The sequence below is a fragment of the Xyrauchen texanus genome, chromosome 10, assembly GCF_025860055.1.
Source record: "Xyrauchen texanus isolate HMW12.3.18 chromosome 10, RBS_HiC_50CHRs, whole genome shotgun sequence".
Taxonomy (NCBI): domain Eukaryota; kingdom Metazoa; phylum Chordata; class Actinopteri; order Cypriniformes; family Catostomidae; genus Xyrauchen; species Xyrauchen texanus.
The window spans coordinates 28,454,944-28,477,618 of record NC_068285.1 but is presented as its reverse complement, the minus strand read 5'-3'; the positions used below and the strand labels follow the sequence as shown (position 1 = coordinate 28,477,618).

Below are 22,675 nucleotides of genomic sequence, written 5' to 3'. Positions count from 1 at the left end.
TGTCGGGAATAAAAGAAAAAGACAGAGCTTTTTTGCTTGATGCCCCGCTCTCACCCTCTGGCCTGTTCGGCGACGCCGTTACATCGGTCGTCGACAGGTTTCAGGAGGCGAGGAAACAATCTGCGGCATTCAAGCAGTTTCTCCCCCGTAAATCCAAGTCTAAATCAAGTAGGGTGGGGCAAATAGATCAGCCCCAGCCTTCAGTCAGCTCCTCGCACCGCGCAGAGCAAAAGCAGAGCGTTTCCTCTAGAGCCCCTCCTCCAGGAGCTTGGCAACAGAGGAAACGCTCCCTGCGGAAGCCCTCCAGCCAGGGGGCCGACCTGAGGGACGTCCTTAAGGCTAGTAGGGCTTCGGGGAAGAGGTCCTAACCAGGGTGGTAGAACCTCGGAGGGCTGCCCCCCCCGCTGCAGAGCAACCGAGGTTGTTCTCGCAGCTGAGCCCTCAGGAAATGGGTGTCGGTTTCCCGCCATCTCTGATGCTTCGGGCCACACCAATTTCCAGCGAACGCACACCGTGCCGTTCGCGTCAAAAAAATAAAATAAAATAAAAAACACACATCAATTGTGGTCACAAGAACTGTATCGACCAAATCCTGCCGGTATCCCGCTTCAGGAGGTCGAGAACAGTGCGCGAAAAACACCCGAGACCAGCCTCGAGAGGCTGGTTCCCTTAGTAGATTTTGTAGAGGCATGGAATCATCTTCCCAACATATCTGCATGGGTCCTGCATATAATAAAATCAGGGTGCAGACTGCAGTTCGGGCACCGCCCCCCCAAATTCTCTGGGGTGGTGCAGACTACAGTGGTTCCGGGGCAGGCTCAGGTGATGGAACAAGAAGTGCAATCTCTGCTGCTGAAGGAGGCCATAGAACGTGTTCCTCATTCAGACAGGGAGTCCGGTTTTTACAGCCGGTACTTTATAGTTCCAAATAAGGATGGGGGGTTGAGGCCGATTTTAGATCTCAGAGTTTTGAACCGGACTCTGAGGAGGTTCAGGTTCAAAATGCTTACTATTCCTGTCATCGTGAGTCAGATCAGATCCGAGGACTGGTTTGTCACGATAGATCTAAAAGACACCTATTTTCATGTATCCATCCTTCCATGTCACAGGAGGTTCCTGAGGTTCGCTTCGGGGCTAAGCTTACCAATATCGGGTTCTTCCGTTCGGCCTAGCACTATCTCCCCGCACATTCACCAAATGTATGGATGCAGCTCTTGCTCCACTGAGACTTCAGGGCATCCCTATACTGAATTATATCGACGACTGGCTCATTCTGGCCCAGTCTTGAGAAATGGCGGTTCGGCATTGAGATGTCGTTCTTGGCCACATTCAAAGTTTGGGGTTGAGACTCAACACAAAAAAGAGTGTGTTACAACCATCCCAGTGCACAACGTTTCTGGGCGTTGTGTGGAACTCGGTTACGATGCAGGCACGCATGTCTCCTGCACGTATCGAGTCCCTTATGGCGATGGTGGCCGGGTTAAAGCTAGGCCAGGCCATCACTGTAAAGCAATTTCAAAGACTGCTGGGCCTCATGGCAGCGGCATCCAACATTGTACCTTTGGGCCTTCTACACATGAGGCCCCTCCAGTGGTGGCTGAAAGCCAAGGGTTTTCCCCAAGGGGAATCCATTTCAGTATAATCAGAGTAACGCCGCAGGTGCCTTCGTTCTCTGCTAATATGGAAGAAACCTTGGTTCCTGTCCCAAGGGCCAGTGTTGGGAGCGTCATGTCGCCGGAAAACCGTTTCGACAGACGCCTCCCTCACTGGCTGGGGCGCGGTCATGGACGGCCGCTTTGCCAGGGGTCTGTGGCAGGACCATCATCATTCTTGGCACATAAACTGTCTAGAGACGTTGGCTGTGTTCAGGGCTCTGAGGAGCTTCCTTCCAGACATCAAAGGTTACCATGTCCTAGTACGTTCGGACAATACATCAGTGGTAGCTTATCTGAACCGACAAGGAGGACTCAGATCGTGCCCTCTGTGCAGACTGGCGCATCAGATAATTCTTTGGTCCCAAGGGAAAATACTGTCTATCAGATCAATATATATTCCGGCTTCGCCTGTACGCATTTCCCCCGATCGCTCTGCTCCCAGGAGTCTTGGGAAGGGTCCGCCAAGAGGGCATCAGTCTTCTTCTGGTTGCCCCGATGTGGCCGGCCCGAGTATGGTTCTCAGACATAATTTCACTCCTGATAGCTCTGCCATGGCAGATTCCTCTGAGGAGGGATCTGTTGTCTCAGGCAGGGGGCACAGTCTTCCACCCTCGTTCAGAGCTGTGTAAACTGTGGGTCTGGCCCCTGAGGGGGTTCAGTACCTAAATGCTGGTCTATCAGCGGGGGTGGTTGAAACCATACTTAGCTCTAGGGCTCTGTGTACTAGGAGATTATATGGCCTCAAGTGGAATGTGTTCTCCACTTGGTGTAGAGAATGTGAATTAGATCCAGTTAACTGCCCGGTGGCTTCAGTTCTGGAGTTTCTTCAAGATCGTTTCTCTGCGGGTCTCTCCCCTTCCACACTTAAGGTGTACGTGGCTGCCATTTCGGCGTTCCATGCACCACTGAGTGATGGGCCTCTGGGGAGGCACCAGCTGGTCATTCGTTTTCTCCGTGGTACATGGAGGATGAGACCGGCAACCAGGTCCAGGGTTCCTGCCTGGGACCTGGCGGTGGTTCTCGAAGGGTTATCCCTGGCCCCTTCGAACCCCTTCAGTCGGCTTCAGCCCAAGGACCTGACGTTCAAGATGGCTTTTCTCTTAGCTATTACCTCTCTAAAGAGGGTGGGTGATCTTCAAGCCCTGGCAGTGATGCCAGCTTGCTTGGAGTTTGCCCCTGGCGGAGTTAAAGCCATTTTGCACCCGAGACCTGGCTATGTGCCTAAGGTGCCGTCTAACACGGCACGGTCCACGGTCCTGCAGGCATTTCATCCTCCACCTCATGTGTCGGCAGAAGAAGAGAGGCTCCATTTGCTCTGCCCTGTCAGAGCTTTGAGCTGTTACCTCGAGAGGTCCTCTTCCTGGAGGAGGTCGGACCAACTGTTAGTGTGTTTTGGGTCACCTAAGAAGGGGCTCCTGCCTCGAAACAAACCATTAGTAATTGGATTGTTCAGGCTATTATCTCGGCCTACAAGGTGCACAATTTGCCTTCACCTTTGGCCATAAGGGCTCATTCAACTAGAGGCATGGCGTCCTCTAGGGCTCTCTTATCGGGAGTACCCCTCCAGGAGATCTGTGAGGCAGCCGGTTGGGCTACCCCACACACTTTCATCAGGTTTTATAGTCTGCACCTCCCTAGTACGCCTGGCGCATGTGTGCTCTCGTCCTAGCTGAGTGCCTGAGTTCAGTTTCACCCTAGGGCAGGCCTTTTTTCAGTGCGTGGCCTAGTGGGCATTCGTTCCCCAAAGAGTCGTTTTCAACGACGCAGTGCGAGTTCCCTCGGAAGGGAACGTCTCGGGTTATGACTATAACCCTTGTTCCCTGAGAAGGTAACGAGACACTGCGTCGTCCTGCCACGCCCCTCAAGGCCTGAGAGCGGCTTGGTTCATCGCTAGGCTAATGTGTGTGTGCCGGCGTCACTTATATGCATCCGGTTATGCCGTCACATTTTACGTCATGACGCAACACCAATCAAGATTGGAATAGTTTCATTCATACTTCAGAGGCGCACGCTAAGCAGCGTTCCCCAAAGAGTCGTTTTCAATGACGCAGTGTCTCGTTCTCAGGGAACAAGGGTTATAGTCATAACCCGAGAAGTTTTCCTGCAACCTGCCTATTCTGTACAGTGCCAGACTCAGACAAAAATGAATAGGACAAACTCTAATGCTTGAAGGAATATCAATATTCATTATTTACTTACCTTCAGGAAATTGCCATTAGTGTATGACTTTCTTTCTTCTGCAGTTCTATAGGTCCATACTATGGAATTGAATGGTGGCCAGAAATCTGAATCTGCAAAAATCAAATAAAGGAAACATAAAAGTAATCCAAACAACTCCACTGGCTAAATCCATGTGTTTAGAAGCAACAGAATAGTTGTTGAGAAAAAGATAAATGTTTTAGTCCTTTTTTTTACTATTAATCTCCACATTCACTTCCTCATTCTTCTTTTGTTTTAGGCAATTCACGTTCTTCATGCATATCGCCATCTACTGGTCAGAGCTAGTCACAAAAAAAAGCAAAAAATTGGGTTACAGTGAGGCACAGTGAGGCACATTGTGGCAGGGCGGAGGGCGGGGCCGGGTTGTGATCATACACACCCGGTCCCGTATTAGGCTAATCAAGCCTCCCGAGAGGGATAAATATCCTCTGCAATCGACCTTTATCCCTCTTGGGAGGCTTGTCTGGCACACAAATTTCGAAGGAATTTGAATGGGGCCAATCCGTAAATGTAAACAAAAAACTCACTGTTTCAAACGTATAGCAACAAAACAAACAATATGTGATAACATGATTTTAGTGTGATTAAAATCACTTACTGAACTTTTCTGTGTAAAGCTATATCCAATTTTACAACTTCGTTGTCATGTTTGGGGGTTAATCAACATTGTGCCATAAATGCTATTGATTGAGCTTAACTAAGAATATTCCTTTAATAGAAAATAGCTGTCAATGGGCTTTATCAAGATATATTGCTTTAGTATTGTCTACTACATGCAACAGGCTCAATATACAGTATATGCCCATATACATTATTTATTGCTATAGGAATTTGAATGTGTTTCAATTATTCTGAGATTATGGCCTCCTAAACCTGTATTATGAATTCCAGAGTGGCAGTGAACACAAAGCATGCATTTTACATATCAAAGGCAGCTTGTCTTCCTCTTTGCCAGTGCCACAACCCTTCCAGCTTCCTGCTCTGCTGTATAGGCCTGGGGAAGCTGTGCTTGATTTCCTCTCCCTGTGGGGGGCTTCTGACATTTAGACAACAGGGGGAAAGCAGCTGCTGGCTCAGTCTTTATCCATTAACACATCTCAGTCACAAGGAGACAGAACATAACAACAGTGCGGCCAATGTTCATTCGGTTCAGCTCGGCCGTGTTGCTCTCCAGAATATAATCAATGTAGCACCCTGTTGTGGATCTTTATGAGATATTTAACTACATGGCTTTGTTACAGAGCATCCATGCAGCACCACCCTGAAGGTAGAGAAAGTTATTGATGATGATGATGATGAATGCGCAAACAGGTGAATGTGTTGGCAGCTCTCAGACAGACAGAGTGACTGATGGGAATCTCATGCTATAAATAGGTCGGGGAAACCCTGAGTGGGCAAACTGCATCAGACCTCCAAGCGAGTATTGTGCCACCTGAACAAGGTCAACCTGCAAGGAGAGGGTTATTAATCAGAGTGGGTTAACAGGACGGTGAATAGGGGAACCACTGAAACAGGAAGTCAGACAGGCTTTTGTCCACCTCAATTCCTCAAAAACACAATCATGTCTTAAATGGATAGTTCACCCAAAAATAAATTCTGTCATTATTACTCAACCTCATGTGGTACCAAACAATCTTTCTTTCTTCCTTGGAACACAAAAAGAGATGTAAGGGAGAATGTTGGCTTCAGTCACCATTCACTTTATTGTATGTTTTTCCATACAATGTAAGTGAATGGGGACTCTGCATAACATTTTTGTTTCATGGAAAGTCCAAAGTTTGGATCAACATTAAGGTGAGTACATGACCTAAATTTTTAATTCCCTTTAATAACATGTATGGAGTGAATGGAGAAAGGTCTATTCTTGGGAATAAGGGATCTGCATTTGCAAGTCAATTTCATCAGTTTGACAATTTGACAGCAACCTTTTTATTTTTGTTTATTTTTGTTTGATGCATCAGTTTTAGAATGGAGAGTAATTTTAGCTCACTAAATTGAGTGGTAGATGCAGCAGTTCCCAGCAGAGCACTTCACAAATACCTTTTTAATTTCTATTTTAAACAAGCTTGAGTGAATCATTAACTCAACATAACTGTTCCAGCATAAAACCATGAAATCAATCACTAAAATCACTCTGTAAATCAACACAGTTATAACGCAAATCATTTTTAGTGATTAGTCAAAGTACACCTTTTGGATGCAGAGCAATTTGCATGTGAATTAAGAGAAGATCCATCACAGGATGTCAGTGGCAGATCCATTCATGCACTGACCTTGCCAAAAGTCACCTATATGGCTTGGAGCTATATTGTAGCTAATTATGAATATAAGGAAAACAAAGACAAAAGAGGATCTTGGAAGATGTCTTGGTAAACATGTGTGAGCATTTGTCCATATGATGTTCTCAAATTGCATTGTTGTTTTGATTTTCATGCTCTGAATTTCACTGATACATAAATACTTTAGAAAAACAAAATTTGTTCACAGAATAATTATTTAGAAATGCCTTTTTAAGTGTAAGCTACGGCTTATGGGTTAGTGCATGTGCTCTCACTTGTTGACCAGTGGTGCTCATGCTAGCAGACAAGATCGAGTCTGGCTTGCATCCTTGCATGTTGTTCCACATTTCCTGTCTTCCCTATACTGTTCTTATCAAACAAAATGAAACAAAGTTTTAATTAGACGTAAATGTAATAATTAAAATAAAATAATGAAAAATTATTCATTTAGCAGAACTCAAAAATGCTATCAAAATAATCAAGCATTAGTATTTTTGTCATATTTTAATGAGTCATGTTCACATGTATATACTGTATATTGCAAAGTACATTATTCTGCATGATTTGTGGGAGACCAAGGCTAGTTGTCACAGTGAATATTTCACAGGGTAGGTGTATTTTTAAAAGTAATTTTCTACATAGTCACCTCATTTGAAGTCTTTAACGTTTTCACTGCTCTTGCCTAGGAAAAAAGATACAGTTCATCAGACACAGGTTGAGCTTCTATGACAACTTTCCCAAAAGCTGGTTATATATATCTGTGCATAAAACCATCAAAACCTCTGTGAAAACATTGTGATAACTAGCCCTGGTTTCCGCTGTATGTATTGCATTGCATATTATTAATTGCACATTACAGATGTTCTGTTTGTCTAGAAACTCTGTTACATTGTGATTGCATATGTTTCCTCAGCCTCTCGTCCAGTGGACAATGACCTATGTTTGGGTGTTCCTCCTAACACCACTCAGCTGTGCCATATTCCCTGCCCTATGGAATGTGAGGTGTCTTCTTGGAGCGCATGGGGGCTCTGCACCTTTGAAAACTGCCAAGATCAGTCCACCAAGAAAGGTGAGAGTAATCTTAGTTTGAATTATAGGTCTTTTTCATCTTTAACTGTTTTGATCAGAGAGATGTAGTTTCACCCATCTTGCTCTTTTGAAACAGAGCGGATCAATAAACTGCCTTCTTTCATTGTGAATCTCATGAATTGTGTACAGAATCCTTTTCAACACATAACTCACACCGCCCCACCTCTTCACCACTATCTGCGCCATCACCATCTGTTCCATAAAGTTATCACTGCCTACTGGAGCAGAAGATTCATTTTCTCATAGGTTTGTGGGTTAAGTGCCTTTGTAGAGGGAGGAAAAACAACCAAACTTAACACCAAAACATGAAGAAAAAAATGTTATATATAAATAGAGAGATTATGGGTTTGGGCCATTCAGAAAGACCACGTTCTTGCACCAGAAAAATGTAATGCAGAGCATATAATAGAACGCAGGTGTCTCCAGACATGTTTTTTAAAGTATCAATTATTTTTCACTTGACACAATGTCTAAAAAGACAACAGCTGTAAAAGATGTCCATCGAGTGCATGTGCAAAAAACATTCCATGTGAATGGCCTATCAGACGGTCTGAGAACTGTAGCTTAATTGGTAGAGCATGTGGCAGCAATGATAATTCCCAAGAAAAGTACAGTATATTGATCAAATGTTTAACATGAACTTTGGAGAAAAGCATCTCCCAAATGCATTAATGTAAATGTCAATACACAAACATAAAATTCTCTATAGAAGTACCAAAGAACCTGTTAGTCTGGGAGTTAGCACAAGTTTACCGATTTATATTCCCTGTAAATGTTGAAAGGTGCTACTAGTGTATCAAAGGTGGTGGCATGCTGGCTGCTTTTCTCGTTAATTATGCCTGGGACAGCAACCCATGCTATGACTAATGCATATTGACTCATCCCTAATGAAGCGACTCAAAAGGATGGGATGGAGGAAATTCTCTACCATGCATCTTAATGATGGATATTCTCTGAACAAGTCTTCCATGCTCTTTCTTTTCTGATGTCCATGCTTCATACTTTGTGTCACATAGCTCAATGGCAGGCTCTAGCACATGTGTGTATATACATACTGTTTATCTGAGAGTGTTGCTCATTATTCAGGGTGAAGTGGGCTAACAGAGAGAAGTTTTAGGGAGTGGAACAACATGACACTAATGTGCTTGTTAACAAAACATATAAGTGATTGTTCGCTTATGGATCAGGGAATGCAAAATCTGTGTGATGACGCACGACTCGTCCATGGAAACCAACTCAATGATTTGTTACCCTTTACTAGTGATAAATGTTAGATGTATGATTCCAGTCAAAGGTTAGGATGCACTAGACCAAATTTGTTTCTCATGATCTTAAAAAGCTTTCATTCTTAAGCCTTGTGCTGAAATGTTTGGATTTAGTTGGTAGCAAGTATCAATTGTTTATATTTATTTCTTTAAATTGTAGTTGAAAAAAATGAATTTGAATTAGATGAGTCAGTTGATTTGTTTAATATTTTTGATCATGTAAAAATTCTTGAACTTCCTTTTCTTAGATTCATAGATTTGATGACTTTCCTATTCTTCTAAAATGTGGAAAATAATAATAATAAAGAATGAGTAGGTAGGTCCATACTTTGGAATGGCATTGTTAAGGGGCCGTTCAGGCTACTGACCTAAAAACAGCTAGACAGAGCGCCATGAATCAAAAAGTTTGCAGATGTCTCAAAAATGTATTTTTATAATTTGTCATTCAATTAGACCTGAGGTGACATATGAAAAATGCAGTGGTCAAATGTGAGACACTGGAAAAAAAGCAATTTTTGACAGCGGTCAAAACATTTCCATCTAGTGCATGCTTACATAGAAAAGAGACGCATATGCAAAAATGCATATGTGTGAATGGCCTCTTAACTATGTTACAATATCAGCAAGTCTGTTCTTCTGTATTATATCAGTAATACGTTTTTAAAAGTTGCCGTTATTTTATAAAAACATGAGGATCTTGTGTTAGATGCTGAAGAAAACTGAAAAAAGCAATGTAGCACTCAAAGGTGAAAACACATCCAGTGTGAACGCCCCCTAAACTATATTACTATGACAGCAAGGCTGTTCTACTGTAATATATCAGTAATCTGCATAGCCCATACAAGGTGCTTAAATAAACTTGAATGTGTGATAAGGTACAAATTATAAGTGACATCTCAACATAAAGCAACAAAAAATATGTCTGCGTGAACCTTGGATTTGATAAATCACAAGATTTGGATTATATTTCTCTAAGGCTGTGGCTTTGTCTTTTTTTTATTAACAGGGGGTCATAAGAAATCCAGTATCCTGCTTTGTCTGATAAGGACACACACACAAACACACACACACACGCACCATCAGACACCTTAGGGCTGACTGACAGTATGTGATACAATCCCCTTACACCCCCTTCCCCACCTCGCCCAACCACAATGTGCTTTATACTGACCTTCTGATTAAATAAAGCCAGAAAGAGACAGAGGGACAGAAGTAATCAGAGAAAGAGACAACGCTACCATCTCCAACTAACTCCTAAAGGCCCCCCATTCCATATTGCCTTATCGGCCCCAAACAGCAATGTAGATTAAAGCAGAGGCCAGAGACTAGCAACAGAAAGGGGAGGGTGATGGCAGGAGACATGTAGGTGACCTTGTGCCACTCCTGAGTCCAGTTCCTTTCTTCTATTTAAAAAAATAATATATATATATATTTTCACTGGAGCTTTTTCTGCACTTGAATGGGAATACCCCTGGAGCCAAAGCCTCTTCTGTATTAATGGATTGCTGATTGCATTAGTCCCTTCAGTGCAAAGCAATTGTAATGATGGAAGAAATAATAATATTCATTATGATGAGCTGCTCCAGTAATTTCTGTCATCTCCCACGCTTAATGGACTGATATGTTAAATGTAATATTATGATTATTGCGCAATGACACACTGTGACATTTGATAGGGCTTAACACTAGCGGCTGCAACCAACCAGTTGACTAGTAGATATCTTGTGCATGATATGACCTCAGGAGCCCACAAACTGTGTTTCAGTGTAGTTACATGCATTAGCCACATGCATTGTCTTTTTATAATAACCAAATGTAATGGCCAAATGTATTTGGAATTACATGGAAGTGAAAATAAAGTGAACCTGGTGTACTTTGTGTTCTGGAGTTAATGTGGAGTGTTCACTTACAGTACAAATCCTAAATTCATATGAATCGCTCTGAAACAAATTAGGTGTCACCAAAAACCCTAAGTGAGTGGAATATGTCTTTCTTTCTTTCTTTCTTTCTTTCTTTCTTTCTTTCTTTCTTTCTTTCTTTCTTTCTTTTTGTTGCACTGTTTATGACAACGCAAATAACATTAATATTGCAATGGCAATATGCACACTTACGTTTCCTACATGCACATTTAACACAATGTTGACTTTGTAGAAAAATCAAAGACTGCTGAATGTGTCAACCAAACTGCAAAAAATTAAGTAATAATAATAATAATAATAATAATAATGATAAAATTCTTAACAAGTGTCTTTGGCTTATTTTCTGAAACATATTTAAACATCCTTTAAACAAAATTCATTTACATGAGAAGCAAAATTGCATAAGATAACAAGACTTATTTTTTTTTTATCTTGAATAAGTTTATTTTCCTTTCCTCATTGGTTAATCGTTTTTCTATTTTTAAGAACAAACCTCACAATTTGTACATTTTGTTAGATTTATGCTTATAACAAAAAAGAAAAGAAAATTGTCAGTGGTTAAGAAAAGTAAACATTGTATTATTATTATTAACTAATTAGATATCTTACTGAAAAACAACACAAAAAATTATATTAACTTATATTATTATTATTTTCAGCACAGAAAGAAGTCAAATTAATTGTGATACTTAATACTATGATTTGTGCTCATCTACAGGTTTCAAACTTAGGAAAAGGAAAATAATGAATGAGCCCACTGGTGGGACAGGAAATTGCCCCCACCTGACTGAAGCAATTCCCTGTGAGGAGCCCAATTGCTATGATTGGCTGCTGGTGAAGCTGGAAGAGTGTGTTCCAGACAATGACAAAGTATGTGGACCAGGAACCCAAAATCCACAAGTACAATGTGTTGACAGTGATGGTAAGTGATATACAGTAGTACATACACCAACCATTTGTATTATCTGAGATAACCCATTAATTCTTTATTTTTGAATAATTTAGGCTAATTAAAAATATTTGCTTGAAAAGACTTTTTGTTTCAGGGTCATGTCCAGGCGTGTAGTGTGTCGAATGCAGGAACAACCCCAGATTGTTTTGTTCTTGCACAGCTGGGTCCACTCTTGAAAGCTGTCCAAAGGGCTTATGTTCTGGACTCATGCCCAATGCGGTAATTGCTGTTTTTGCATGGGCGGCTGGTAGTAGTTCTCTATTGTTAGAGTAGCCAGAGGGGGAATTCAGAGCAATACAAAGTGCCACTGCTGCCTTATACGTAGTCTTCTAAACACTAAGCCACATGTGTTAAGGTGGTCTACTGTCTTACTATCCCAAAGTCCAGCAAATATCCAATAGCATTTGAATGTTATTGGGTTGACTAAGTATGCTAACACCAGCACCATCTGTGAAAAAACAGCCTTTGCAAGTTAGTCTCACCACGGTGTTCAAGCAGCCTCATGTTGCAAGCTCAGATAGAGCTAAAGCAATAACAAATGCCATAGGATTTACAGCATTTATTGCTGTAGATATGCGACCACACATATTCGTAGAGAACACAGGATTTAAGGATCTGCTTAATGTGCTTGAGCCCCGTTATAAAGTTCTTACAAGAACGCATTTCAGCAATTCTGTAGTGCTTGCTCTATATAATCAAGCATGCACTGTAATTGTCCAGTAGCTAACAGATCTACCCTTGAAAATTTAGTGAGACAGGTCACTCAACCTGTCCTTTTTGGCTTTTACAGAATGAAAGATCAATTGCACCAACAGATTGTACAGTTTGATTTGACACTCCTTACAAAAAATTGAAAGTTCTGACAAACTTACTACAAACCTGCTGCAAATATACCACTCATTATTTTCACATGCCAATTAGCTTACGATTCCTTGAAAATTTTTGCCAGATGTTTGCAGTGGTGAACCTGCAGCAAACCTTTGGTGACATTGAAGTGTTTGATGCAAAGCTCATTTGTATGTGAAAATAATGAGTGGGGAATTGTGGCAAATTTGAAGCAAGTTTGCAGTAAGTTTGCCTGAACTGGATTTTTGTAAAGGACACTGCCTTTGAAGTCAGCAACAAGTTTTGTGGGAAAAGTTTTCACCTTTTTTTTTTTTAAATGTTCATAAGCTTATTAATCCTGAATGTGTACAATCAAGGGCATTGCAGCCACAGGGGACATGGGGGACATATCCCCCGCACTCTTTAAAAAGGTGACTTTTGTCCCGCGCACTTTTCCAAGCTAAACCCATACCTAGTCCAAATAGTGGATTTGTATACAGTATTCTTTGCGTTTTGTTTCTTTGGGCTGATTGAGCAACCATCCAGCCAATCACGGGTGAGTTTCATGAGCCAGACAACTCTTACGTAATAGGCCGTCAGTCAGACAGTCTAATCAACACGGCTCAGTTCATTTCTACAAAGTTGCTTTCAACAATGCACATTTATCCATGTTTTTTATCGGCATTGATGTTGATCTAAATTAATAATCTAGAGATGAGGAACTCACAATATGAGAGTTATTTATCTGCATATTGTTCTTGATTGGCAGCATTACGTGAAATGCACTTTATATAAGTGCATGAGTCTTCATTAAGTTATGCCTTTTACATTATGTTTGTGAGGTTATTTTTGCCAATTTAAGCAGATTTCTAGATCTGTGTTAAATATCTAAAGCTATTTTTAATATCAGCTCCTGTTTTTTTTTTATCTCAGTGTTGGTGAGTAGTCGACAAACTGTAAAAAAGATAGATCTGCTGTGTTCTTAGAATACATGCATTTTACGGATGTGAATAGATATGCAGACATGCTTTTTTATACACGAAAATGCACAGACATTATTGAAACTCATTATAATTATTATAAGACTATTATTGTTCTCTTTTGATAAAAGCCATGCTCAGCAGCTCACAAACTGTAGGGAAATGATAGATTTGCTTTGTTCTTATACTGCTTAAAACCTCTACTAAAGTCTCTTTGTAGGTCTGTAAACATACACATTTTAAAGGATTAAAATATTTTTTTGATCGTTGATTCAGTGACTAACTAATTTCACACAAGACACTCATTTGCCACCACCTTCTGGAATCACCAGAAATGGACACAAAATCATTAAATGTATCTGAATACATTTTGGTGAATGTAGTAAAACACTTGAGCCACTTGGATACATTGAAATCTCACAATGCACAAGCACAATTGTCATTATTGTAATTGAGTAAATAATTTATTCAGGACTAGCTTGTGCTCAGTCTTTTATTGTGATGTGTGAAACAGGAGCAAGTGCTCCACACATTGTTTGGGTTGCGACCCACCAGTTGTGATCCACTGGACTAGACTACACTGATAAACAAATATTTATGGACTCACACAAACAAATGCATACTGGATAGTAAATAACACAAAGCTTCAATTACTTAATATTGCATAAGCTCTTGGTGGTTTGGGAATTATTAGATTGTTTGCTCTTGCTGTATAAAAAAGCTTTTGTCAACAGAAGCTTCTATCTGGTGGTGTGGGGCTAAAAAAATCTTTTTTTTTAAATATATAAAATTTATATACTTTATGTACTTTGTACAGCTACTGTAAGCACATATATTTTAGGAGTCAAATAGCCCAGCTATGTTTTAGTGAAAAACATTTGAATGAGATTTTGTGGATATTGTAGTGAGGTATGTGTGGCAAAACTTTAATTCTAATTCTTCCCGTCTAATTAATTTAATGTACTAAATGTAATGTAACAGGGACTAGAGCAAAGTTGAGCAAATATTTTAACAAAGGGTAACATTAATTCTTAATGAGAGAGATTGAAAGTATGCTGCCAACATCTGGAAATTAAATTAATTATTCAGTGCAGCTCATCAAAAATAATTAACCTTAAATCATTGTGGATGTGAGGGACAAGAAGAATTTTCAATGTTTAAAATAGAACCGCCAGCTCTGCGACTTCTTTATCTTTGCTTTCTTTATTGTTAATGTCTTGTGTTGAGGTCTGGCAACGACTCAGCTTGCAATAATGAATCGATTATGAGCGCACACCGTAATTGTATTTTACATCCTCACATTTCACTCCTTGTAAATGTAAATTTCAGTGTATGGACATGGCAATTACTGTGACATTCCAGAACCTCAGCATTCACGTGGCTAATGAGGACTCAGGGGAGAGAGAAAGGCAGAGAAAAACACTAGTGTGTGTGTGCATCTCAATCAGATTTGCAAGTCTTATAATAAAGGATCCCATTCACACCAGCTGAAGGTGTCATACTGCCGGTGCCTCAGCTGTCACCACAGAGACGACTACCACTTCCCTACCCCCCCTTCGAATGAAGCTCATTTCCTAGACAGTTACCCAGAGACACCTTCCCTAACATGCCACATACAGTAGCTAAACTGCATGTGGAATTCTATAGTCTGTAATCGCCTGTAGAATGTATAATGAATATTTCAAAGATCAGTGATTTTCACACTGATAAACACATAGCTAAACTAACAAACGGATCATCTTGTACTAACTATTCTTTCAAGCTATGTAAATGCAAAAATATATTTTGAAACACAATAACAGGGGTTGCACACCATTTGTGACCCAGGAACCATCCCACACAGACATTCAGCCAACCCATAGACCCCTTAATAGAAAGTGTTTCTCAGTAACACTGTAAATGAACATTTAAAAATACTACTCTCCATAGAAGCAACTGAGTCAACCAAAGATCATATAAGATATTTATTTTGATAATAGATACAAGCTATGAAAACAAATTGGCCATATTAAGAACTATAGCATGTGTAGAAGATGTAGAAACATATAGGATATCTGGTAACACACTAGAATAAGGTTATATTCATTAACATTAGTAAGTAAGTTGTAGTAACAGTAAGTAGACCTAACAACGATCAATATTATTATAACAATGAGCAATACTTATAGCATTTATTAATCTTGATTAATGCTAATTTCAACATATACATTTTTACATTTAAAGTTGCATATGTTAATATTAGTTAATGTATGATGTACTAACATGAACAAACAATGAACAACAATGCATCTAATGTTTAAAATACAACTTTATTGTAAAGTTTAACTGCATGTTTTTGTTTTTAGTTTTTAAAGACATTTCTACACCAATCAGCCACAACATGTTGTATCTGGTACCAAGATGTTAGCAGCAGATCCTTTAAATCCTGTAAGTTGCGAGGTGGGTCCTCCATCAATCAAACTATTTGGTCCAGCACATCTCATAAATGCTCAATCAGAAGTCACCACCTTGAACTCTTTGTCATGTTCCTTCAACCATTCCTGAAAATATCTTTCAGTGTGGCAGGGCGCATTATCCTACTGAGAGAGGCCACTACTATGAGGGAATACTGTTGACATGGGGTGTACATGATCTGCAACAATCTTTAGGTAGGTGGTACGTGTAAAAGTAACATCCACATGAATGCCAGGACCCAAGGTTTCCCAGCAGAACATCACACTGCCTCTTTGTCAATGATCCTTGGGTGCCCATGACTCAGTTGCATGCTCATCAGTTGTCCTTCCTTGGACAACTTTTGGTAGGTACTAACCACTGCATACTGGGTACACCCCACAAGACCTCCTGTTTTGGAGATGATCTGACCCAGACGTCTAGCTATCAGAATTTGGCCCTTGTCAGAGTCACTCTGATCCTTACGCTTGCCCATTTTTCCTGCTTCCAAAACATGAAATTCACGAACTGACTGTTCACTTGCTGCCTAATATATCCACTATATATTCACTTTACCTGTCAATGATTTTTATGTTGTGGCTGATCAGTGTACTGTATTTGGTCTATATGTATCAGTCCACAGAGGAATAATATGATTTGTTCAAGGTCATATTTTAATTTATTTTTTGTCCTGCCTCACAGTTGAGATGGTGAAATGTTGTTCTGGCTATGATGTAGAGCTGCCTGTATAAATAAAATTAACTCAAAGTCTTTCTCCGTGTCAGCCTGCATTTAGCTGAACTACCTCTCTCCCTCATTAACTTTGAGAAGTGTAGTGTGCAGCCTCATCAGGATGTGACAGCACTCGATAGAGGAAATGTCAGGTGCTGTCTGGTTCTTTTCCATCAGGGGACAGTCAGACGCAGGTGAGATTTAACACATCTGAGATGCATAAAGGGTAGACATACAGCTGATATTAGATTTCTCCCAGCATTTACTTGCTGAGTGATTTTATAAGTCATTTGGAATTTAATGGTAATTTTTCTCAGCAAAGGTTGAAGGATTTTGTAGCATTTGTAGTATTTTTAGATACACAGTATAGATAGATAGATAGATAGATAGATATACACAGTACAAATCATGATTAACACATTCAGTCATGCCTATTGCCCAATGACATGGAATTTTATACAATTGGAACAATTCAAGCATGTTTCTGTAGGTTTCTCAGTCAGCCCAGCTCCATCAGCTGCTACAGGAAACACTCCAAAATTTTTTTTATATATATATATATATATATATATATATTAATTGAAAGTACTTTTAACTTGCTATGGTGTCCTAAAATATGGCAAATATGGTGCAATTTGAAAAACTTGATGCAAAATTGAACTACAGATGGTGGACTGTAGCCCGATGATAGATTTCAATTAAATGAAAATAAAACAATTCATATTTTGACTCCTAAAGTATTTTTTTTGTAACATCTATTCAATGCTTTACTAATCTGCTGTAGTAATGTCCTTCATAATGATCTTCATTTAGGGGACTTTCTCAGCAAATTTTGATATGCATTATTTATAATACATTTGATTAATTAGCATATCATGCATTATAATTAGGGCTGTAAATATAACACATTAATTCAGTGATCAATTATATATATTAAAAAAGCATGATAAAAATTTACGCAAATAATCACCATAAGAACAAATATTCCTATCACCTGTTTTCAGCAGGAGGCAGTAAGTAAACTCATAAGCTTTATTGGCAACTCGCAGCAGTACATAGAACAAAATAAACTCAGGCTTGCTTGACAGTAGTGACAGCACACAACATTCTTGCGTTGAAACACTGTTGGACGGAGCACGATTTTCGATTGCAGGAATCCAGAGATAAGTTTTTCTAAGTTCAAACTATGATTAACTTGACACAAGACCAAAAAACACAGTTTATGATGCAACACATCCAAAGTGAGATGCTCCAAAAGTGTCTGTCTGATGCATGTGTACATTAACGCATCCTTAGACAAGCCCTTATAATAGATCTATCTCGGAAATTTTGACTAATTCAGTTGCAAAACGGATTGCTGTGCCATGTAGGCTAATGAAAGACATATGTTCAGTAATATGGAAACAAATACTCTACCACAATAATGTACTGCATTTTAATTAACTGAATAATTAGATTTCTAAAATATAATTATAATTATAAAAGAAATATTAAGAATTATTGTTATTTGAGTGTCTTAGTAAATATTTATATGTATGATTAATTAGATTAATTAATCGGCATGTCATGTACTGTAAATAATTTAATTAAAACATTTAATCGATTGACAGCCCTAATAATAATTAAACTTTTTCTTTCTTTATTTTTATGATTATCACAAAGCAATTGATGCCATATAAATATGTTGTTGTGAAAATGTTGAATAGGATTTGTGGTAAATTGATCTATTTTGTAAGATCTAATTCATCTTGTTTTCCAATCAAACCTGTAACAAGGCACTTGAATGTCTGTAAAAGAATATAATGTTTTTTTCCTGACATGGAATGCCTCCTCTTGAATGTGTGTCCACAATAGTGGTGTGTGGAAGTCCCACCCCCGTTCTCAACCACTTCCCATTGTTCCCTAGTGCCTCTCCTCTTCTCTCAATTTGTGATCTCTGTTGTCTGGTGCTGATGAGAATGGATCTGTTGTGTCCCATGGGGTCCTGCGGTGTCATCTGACTCAGTCACTTTGGGCTTTTTTTCAGGGGTGGGCTTCACTATTCGATACAAGGGCTGGTGCACAGTCCACAGAGGGGTTGGTGTCCAAAACTAGGTCTTTCAGATGACCTCTATGATCAAAACACTGCTTTTGTGTTCTGGTTTTCTGGTGTCATGTATTAAAACTGAAACATTATCTTTTAATGAGATATAAAATATGCAATTTACACCACACCAAATTATGCTATTTACACCACAGTGCAAATAGTTGCAGCTTTAATTTTCACCCCAACTCTGGTGCAAATAACGGTAACTATTAATTGTACCCTGGTGCACATAGTGTCAGATAATATTTGCACCCATATTTAAACCTATAATCCTGTATGTATCAAATGTGATACACAATGTTTGACGGCTCCTGTTTCACTTTCTGTTCAAGCTAAAAAGACATGTTTATGGTACCACCTAGTGGTTATTTTTTTATATCGATCTATTTAATTTGGCGGTGGACTTCTTCAAAAATGATTATTTTGGGATAAATTAGCATATTTTAATAAAGTAAAAGTGACAGTAATGATTACATTGTTACTGATTTTTTTTAAATTTGTATTTGATGAATATAAAAAACTTATGCTTGGTTAAAATTGTGTATATTATTTTACTGAAAAAGCATGTTGAAATCCATATGTATCAAATATGATACAACAGGCTAACAAAGTATATCTCTCAATCCCCATTACATTCCATGAATCCCCACTAAAAAAAACAGAGATTTGAAATTACTGACATATACTTTATATAAAGTATATTTAAAGTATGAACTAAAAATTCTGTGTATTTTCATACATGCAGCCTGTTCTGTCATTATAAAGATTACATTATTTTACACTGTAAGCTATTCTGATGTCATCTTACCCTAGGTTACCCTGTGAAAAAAGTTTAGCAATTTCCCTTTTTAAATGTCAATATAGTGTTTGTTTCATAATTATTTGAAATACAGCTGGATGTACAGCTGCAACCTGGTTCATCCTCAGGTGATTACCTTCGCTATCACAACATCTTCTGAAGGGTGCACCAGCCAGGTTAATCATGCCGACCTGAACCAGGTGGCTGACCCAATGCTATTCTCTCCTTACCACAGCCACAGCCACAGCCATGGTCTTCTGACTCTTGGCCGACTGTACTGATGATTTTCCTGTGCTGTTGAACTTTGATGCCCAGTGTTTTCAACGCTCTCCAAAGTGACTATCCCAGAAAGCCTCTGGCTCCAACCTCCACTGGCAGGCACCTTGCTCTCCATCGTTTCTGGACACTTTCATCCACCAGCCGTTGGTATTTCTGCAGCTTCCTCTTTGCACACTTCCCATGAGACTATCAATGTCTTAATAATGTAATCTTGTATCTGGCTCCAGGTCTGTTGTTGTGGCTGACCGTTTCTACCCAGTGCAATCCTCAATTCCCACTGTCCTCATCTTGATGTCTTTTCATCTCTAAGGAATTTCACTTGCCTGACCTGTGTCACCTGGAACTCTTTGACTAGTACATGAGGTATACAGCTGGATGTTACTAAAGCTTTTGGGAACACCTAGCCAACTCTTTAGGAGTCCTTCCATTCTCCATTCCCTCAACTGTGGTCATTAGGTGGGGATTAGCATACTAGGTAGGGCCAGAGAAGTTGTGAGAGGATACCATACTGTTAACACTAGGCTTTATAACTCCCTGGCAGGCCGCTCTGTCCACCCTCTTCATCCACTCCTCAGCCTTATCCACCACCTTATAAATTCTTGTTGTGTCTTTGAGGGTGTCATAAAACCATTTTCCCAGACTTTTGACCGATTTCTCTGACAACGTTGAAATCTCATCTACCCCAAGCGTGAATCTGAAGTTGTTCCCTTTCAAAAAGCTACACTTAAGATGCTGCGCTGAATTATCGCTTTGGGAACAACTTTAGGTGTGACCAGCTGTGAATATGTGTGCAACACGTCAATGAAAATTGACCGGAATTTATAGCCTCTGCTGGTGACATCACTGGATGCACCTGTAGCAGGGCTATAAATAGATGTGTCACAGGTGCATCGTCAGATTTTTGTCTGAAGAGCAGTCCTGGGGCATCTCAGTGCATCAATGAAGTGCTCTGTGTGTGTGTGTGTGTGTGCTTCATGAGCCTGTCAGAAACTTTCTACGTTCCTCTGTTAGGAGTTAGAATTGTTAGACAGTGTGCAGAAACCTTTCTCTTTTCTTTAAAAAAATAAAAAAGAAGGAAAAGTATGACTGATAAACAAAGCAAGCAGTGTGTGTTGTCATTTTTATGTTCTATGGCTGAAACGGACACACACCAGTTTTGCTTTGTGTGTTTGGGGAAGAGCATGCTGCTCTTGCGTGGCGACAGGGCGGGTGCAGGCATTGCGATCTGTTTACAGTCAAAATGCTTCAAACTCATCTCGCTTCCAAGTGCCAGTGCCTACACTTTCATCATGGGGCTCTCGCATAGATCTGGCTGAGGAGCGAGAGACGGGTCCATCCCTATCACTCGCTCTCTCCCCAGATACAACTGATCCTTCTTGTAAGCCTGAAGCGTGCCTCGGTGCCTCTTCGGTACACGAGGGAGACGCTGAACCTCTGTGCATTCCACACACAATAATAAAGCAGCTGAGGAATTACTCGAGGTGGTTACTCGGGCTGTGGCCAGACTATAGTTAGACTGGCTATGCGAACAAGAGACCCCCAAACGCTCCAAACTAGAAGACAGATTTCTGTCTGGTGGCCAAAAATTAAGGGAACACTATATCAGTCCCTTCCTTTATTCTATGACCTCCATAACAAGAGTTCTTATTCATGGAGGAATCCTTATACGTCCCGTGTCTCCTTGCCCTCGACATCGACATATTTGACTTTAGTGGGTGCTGAGGCTCGGGGGTATTCATTGATGCCGCCGGTAGAGGAGACACTTGCGGGTTATCTCTCGCCTGGCTCGGCATCATCACTAAAGAGACCCTCTCTTCCCACAAAGCTGTGCAGAACCACCTCCACGCTTGTGGGGAAGGCTTATCAGGCAGCAGGTCAGGCTGGTGCTGCCCTGCACACTATGGCAGTGTTACTAGGCTAATCTGATGAAAGACCTGAGTGCGGGCACCACAGTGGACGAAGAGGCTTTCTCTGAGCTTCGTCGAGCCACGGATCTGTCTCCCTGCACGACCAAGCAGACGGCCCGCGCCATTGGCCGGTCTATGTCTGCTTAGTCAGCACGGAGAAACTCTTATGGCTTAACCTATAGGGCATCAGAGACAAGGACAAAACTTTCCTTCTCGATGCCCTGATTTCGCCTTCTGACTTATTTGGTGACGCTATAAATATAGTTATCACCAGGTTCCAGGGTGCAAAAAGTCACGAGGAAGCCTTCGGGCAATTCCTTCCTTGCCACACTCAGGGGCAGGGGCCATCAGCCACCCAGCGCTGCCCAGGTCCTTCTAGATGGGAGGCTCAAAAACAAAGCGTGGCGAATCGTGCTCCCCCTCATAAAGACTGGGTGCTGGTTTGTCGCCCTCAGCAGCACCCAAAGCAAGACCTCAGGGCAGTTATTTAAAAAATATAAAAAAACCTGAAGGTTTTGCACCCAGCTTTGTGTGGGTAGCCCCCCTTGGGACGGGTCACGTGAAACATCCACCTGTATCCTCCCGATACCCCCACAAAACCGCTCCATTCCCGCCGCCTCTGGTGTTTTGGGAGTTATCAATTTCCAGCTAAATGTACGGTGTTGCGTTGCTTCCTGCCTTAGTCAAGGACACGGGACACTTGACATCCCCTCAACAGGAAGTGTCAGAAGTGATATCCATCTCAGATAACCTGGCAGCATGGAAACTACTGCCAGGTGGTTCTATGTCTCAAATCCAACATTGCGATTGGTTGGTCACGATCGATCTCATGGATGCGTACTTTCATATAGAAAGTCTGCCACAACACAGGAAGTTCCTGAGGTTCGCTTTCGGGGACAAAGCTTTCCAATATCAGGTTCTTCCATTCGGTCTAGCCTTATCACCCCGCACATTCACGGAATGCATGGATGCAGCACTGGCTCCTTTGCGACTCCAGGGCATCTGCATTCTGAATTACATAGACGACTTGCTGATACTAGCACAGTCACAAGAACTGGCATTACAGCACAGGGATATCGTCTTAGCTTATCTGGTTTCTCTGGGGTTGAGGCTCAATGGCAAGAAAAGCATCCTCTCTCCCACTCAGAAAACTACCTATCTGGAAATCGTATGGAATTCGATCACAATGTGGGCACAATTGTCTCCAGCTCTAATCGAGTCCATTGAGAACACCCTGAGCAAAGTCAGGCTAGGCCAA

At 40.7% G+C, this 22,675-nt stretch overlaps 1 protein-coding gene across 1 annotated transcript in view; it reads left to right on the top strand.

Annotated features, from left to right (window-relative positions):
* LOC127650710 (thrombospondin type-1 domain-containing protein 7A-like) overlaps positions 1-22,675 on the top strand; it is a 192,103-nt gene that overhangs the window by 81,658 nt on the left and 87,770 nt on the right. Inside the window, exons 5-6 of the mRNA XM_052136306.1 lie at positions 7,068-7,223; positions 11,146-11,349. Coding sequence (XP_051992266.1) covers positions 7,068-7,223; positions 11,146-11,349 — 360 coding nt within the window. The remainder of the gene's footprint in view (positions 1-7,067; positions 7,224-11,145; positions 11,350-22,675) is intronic.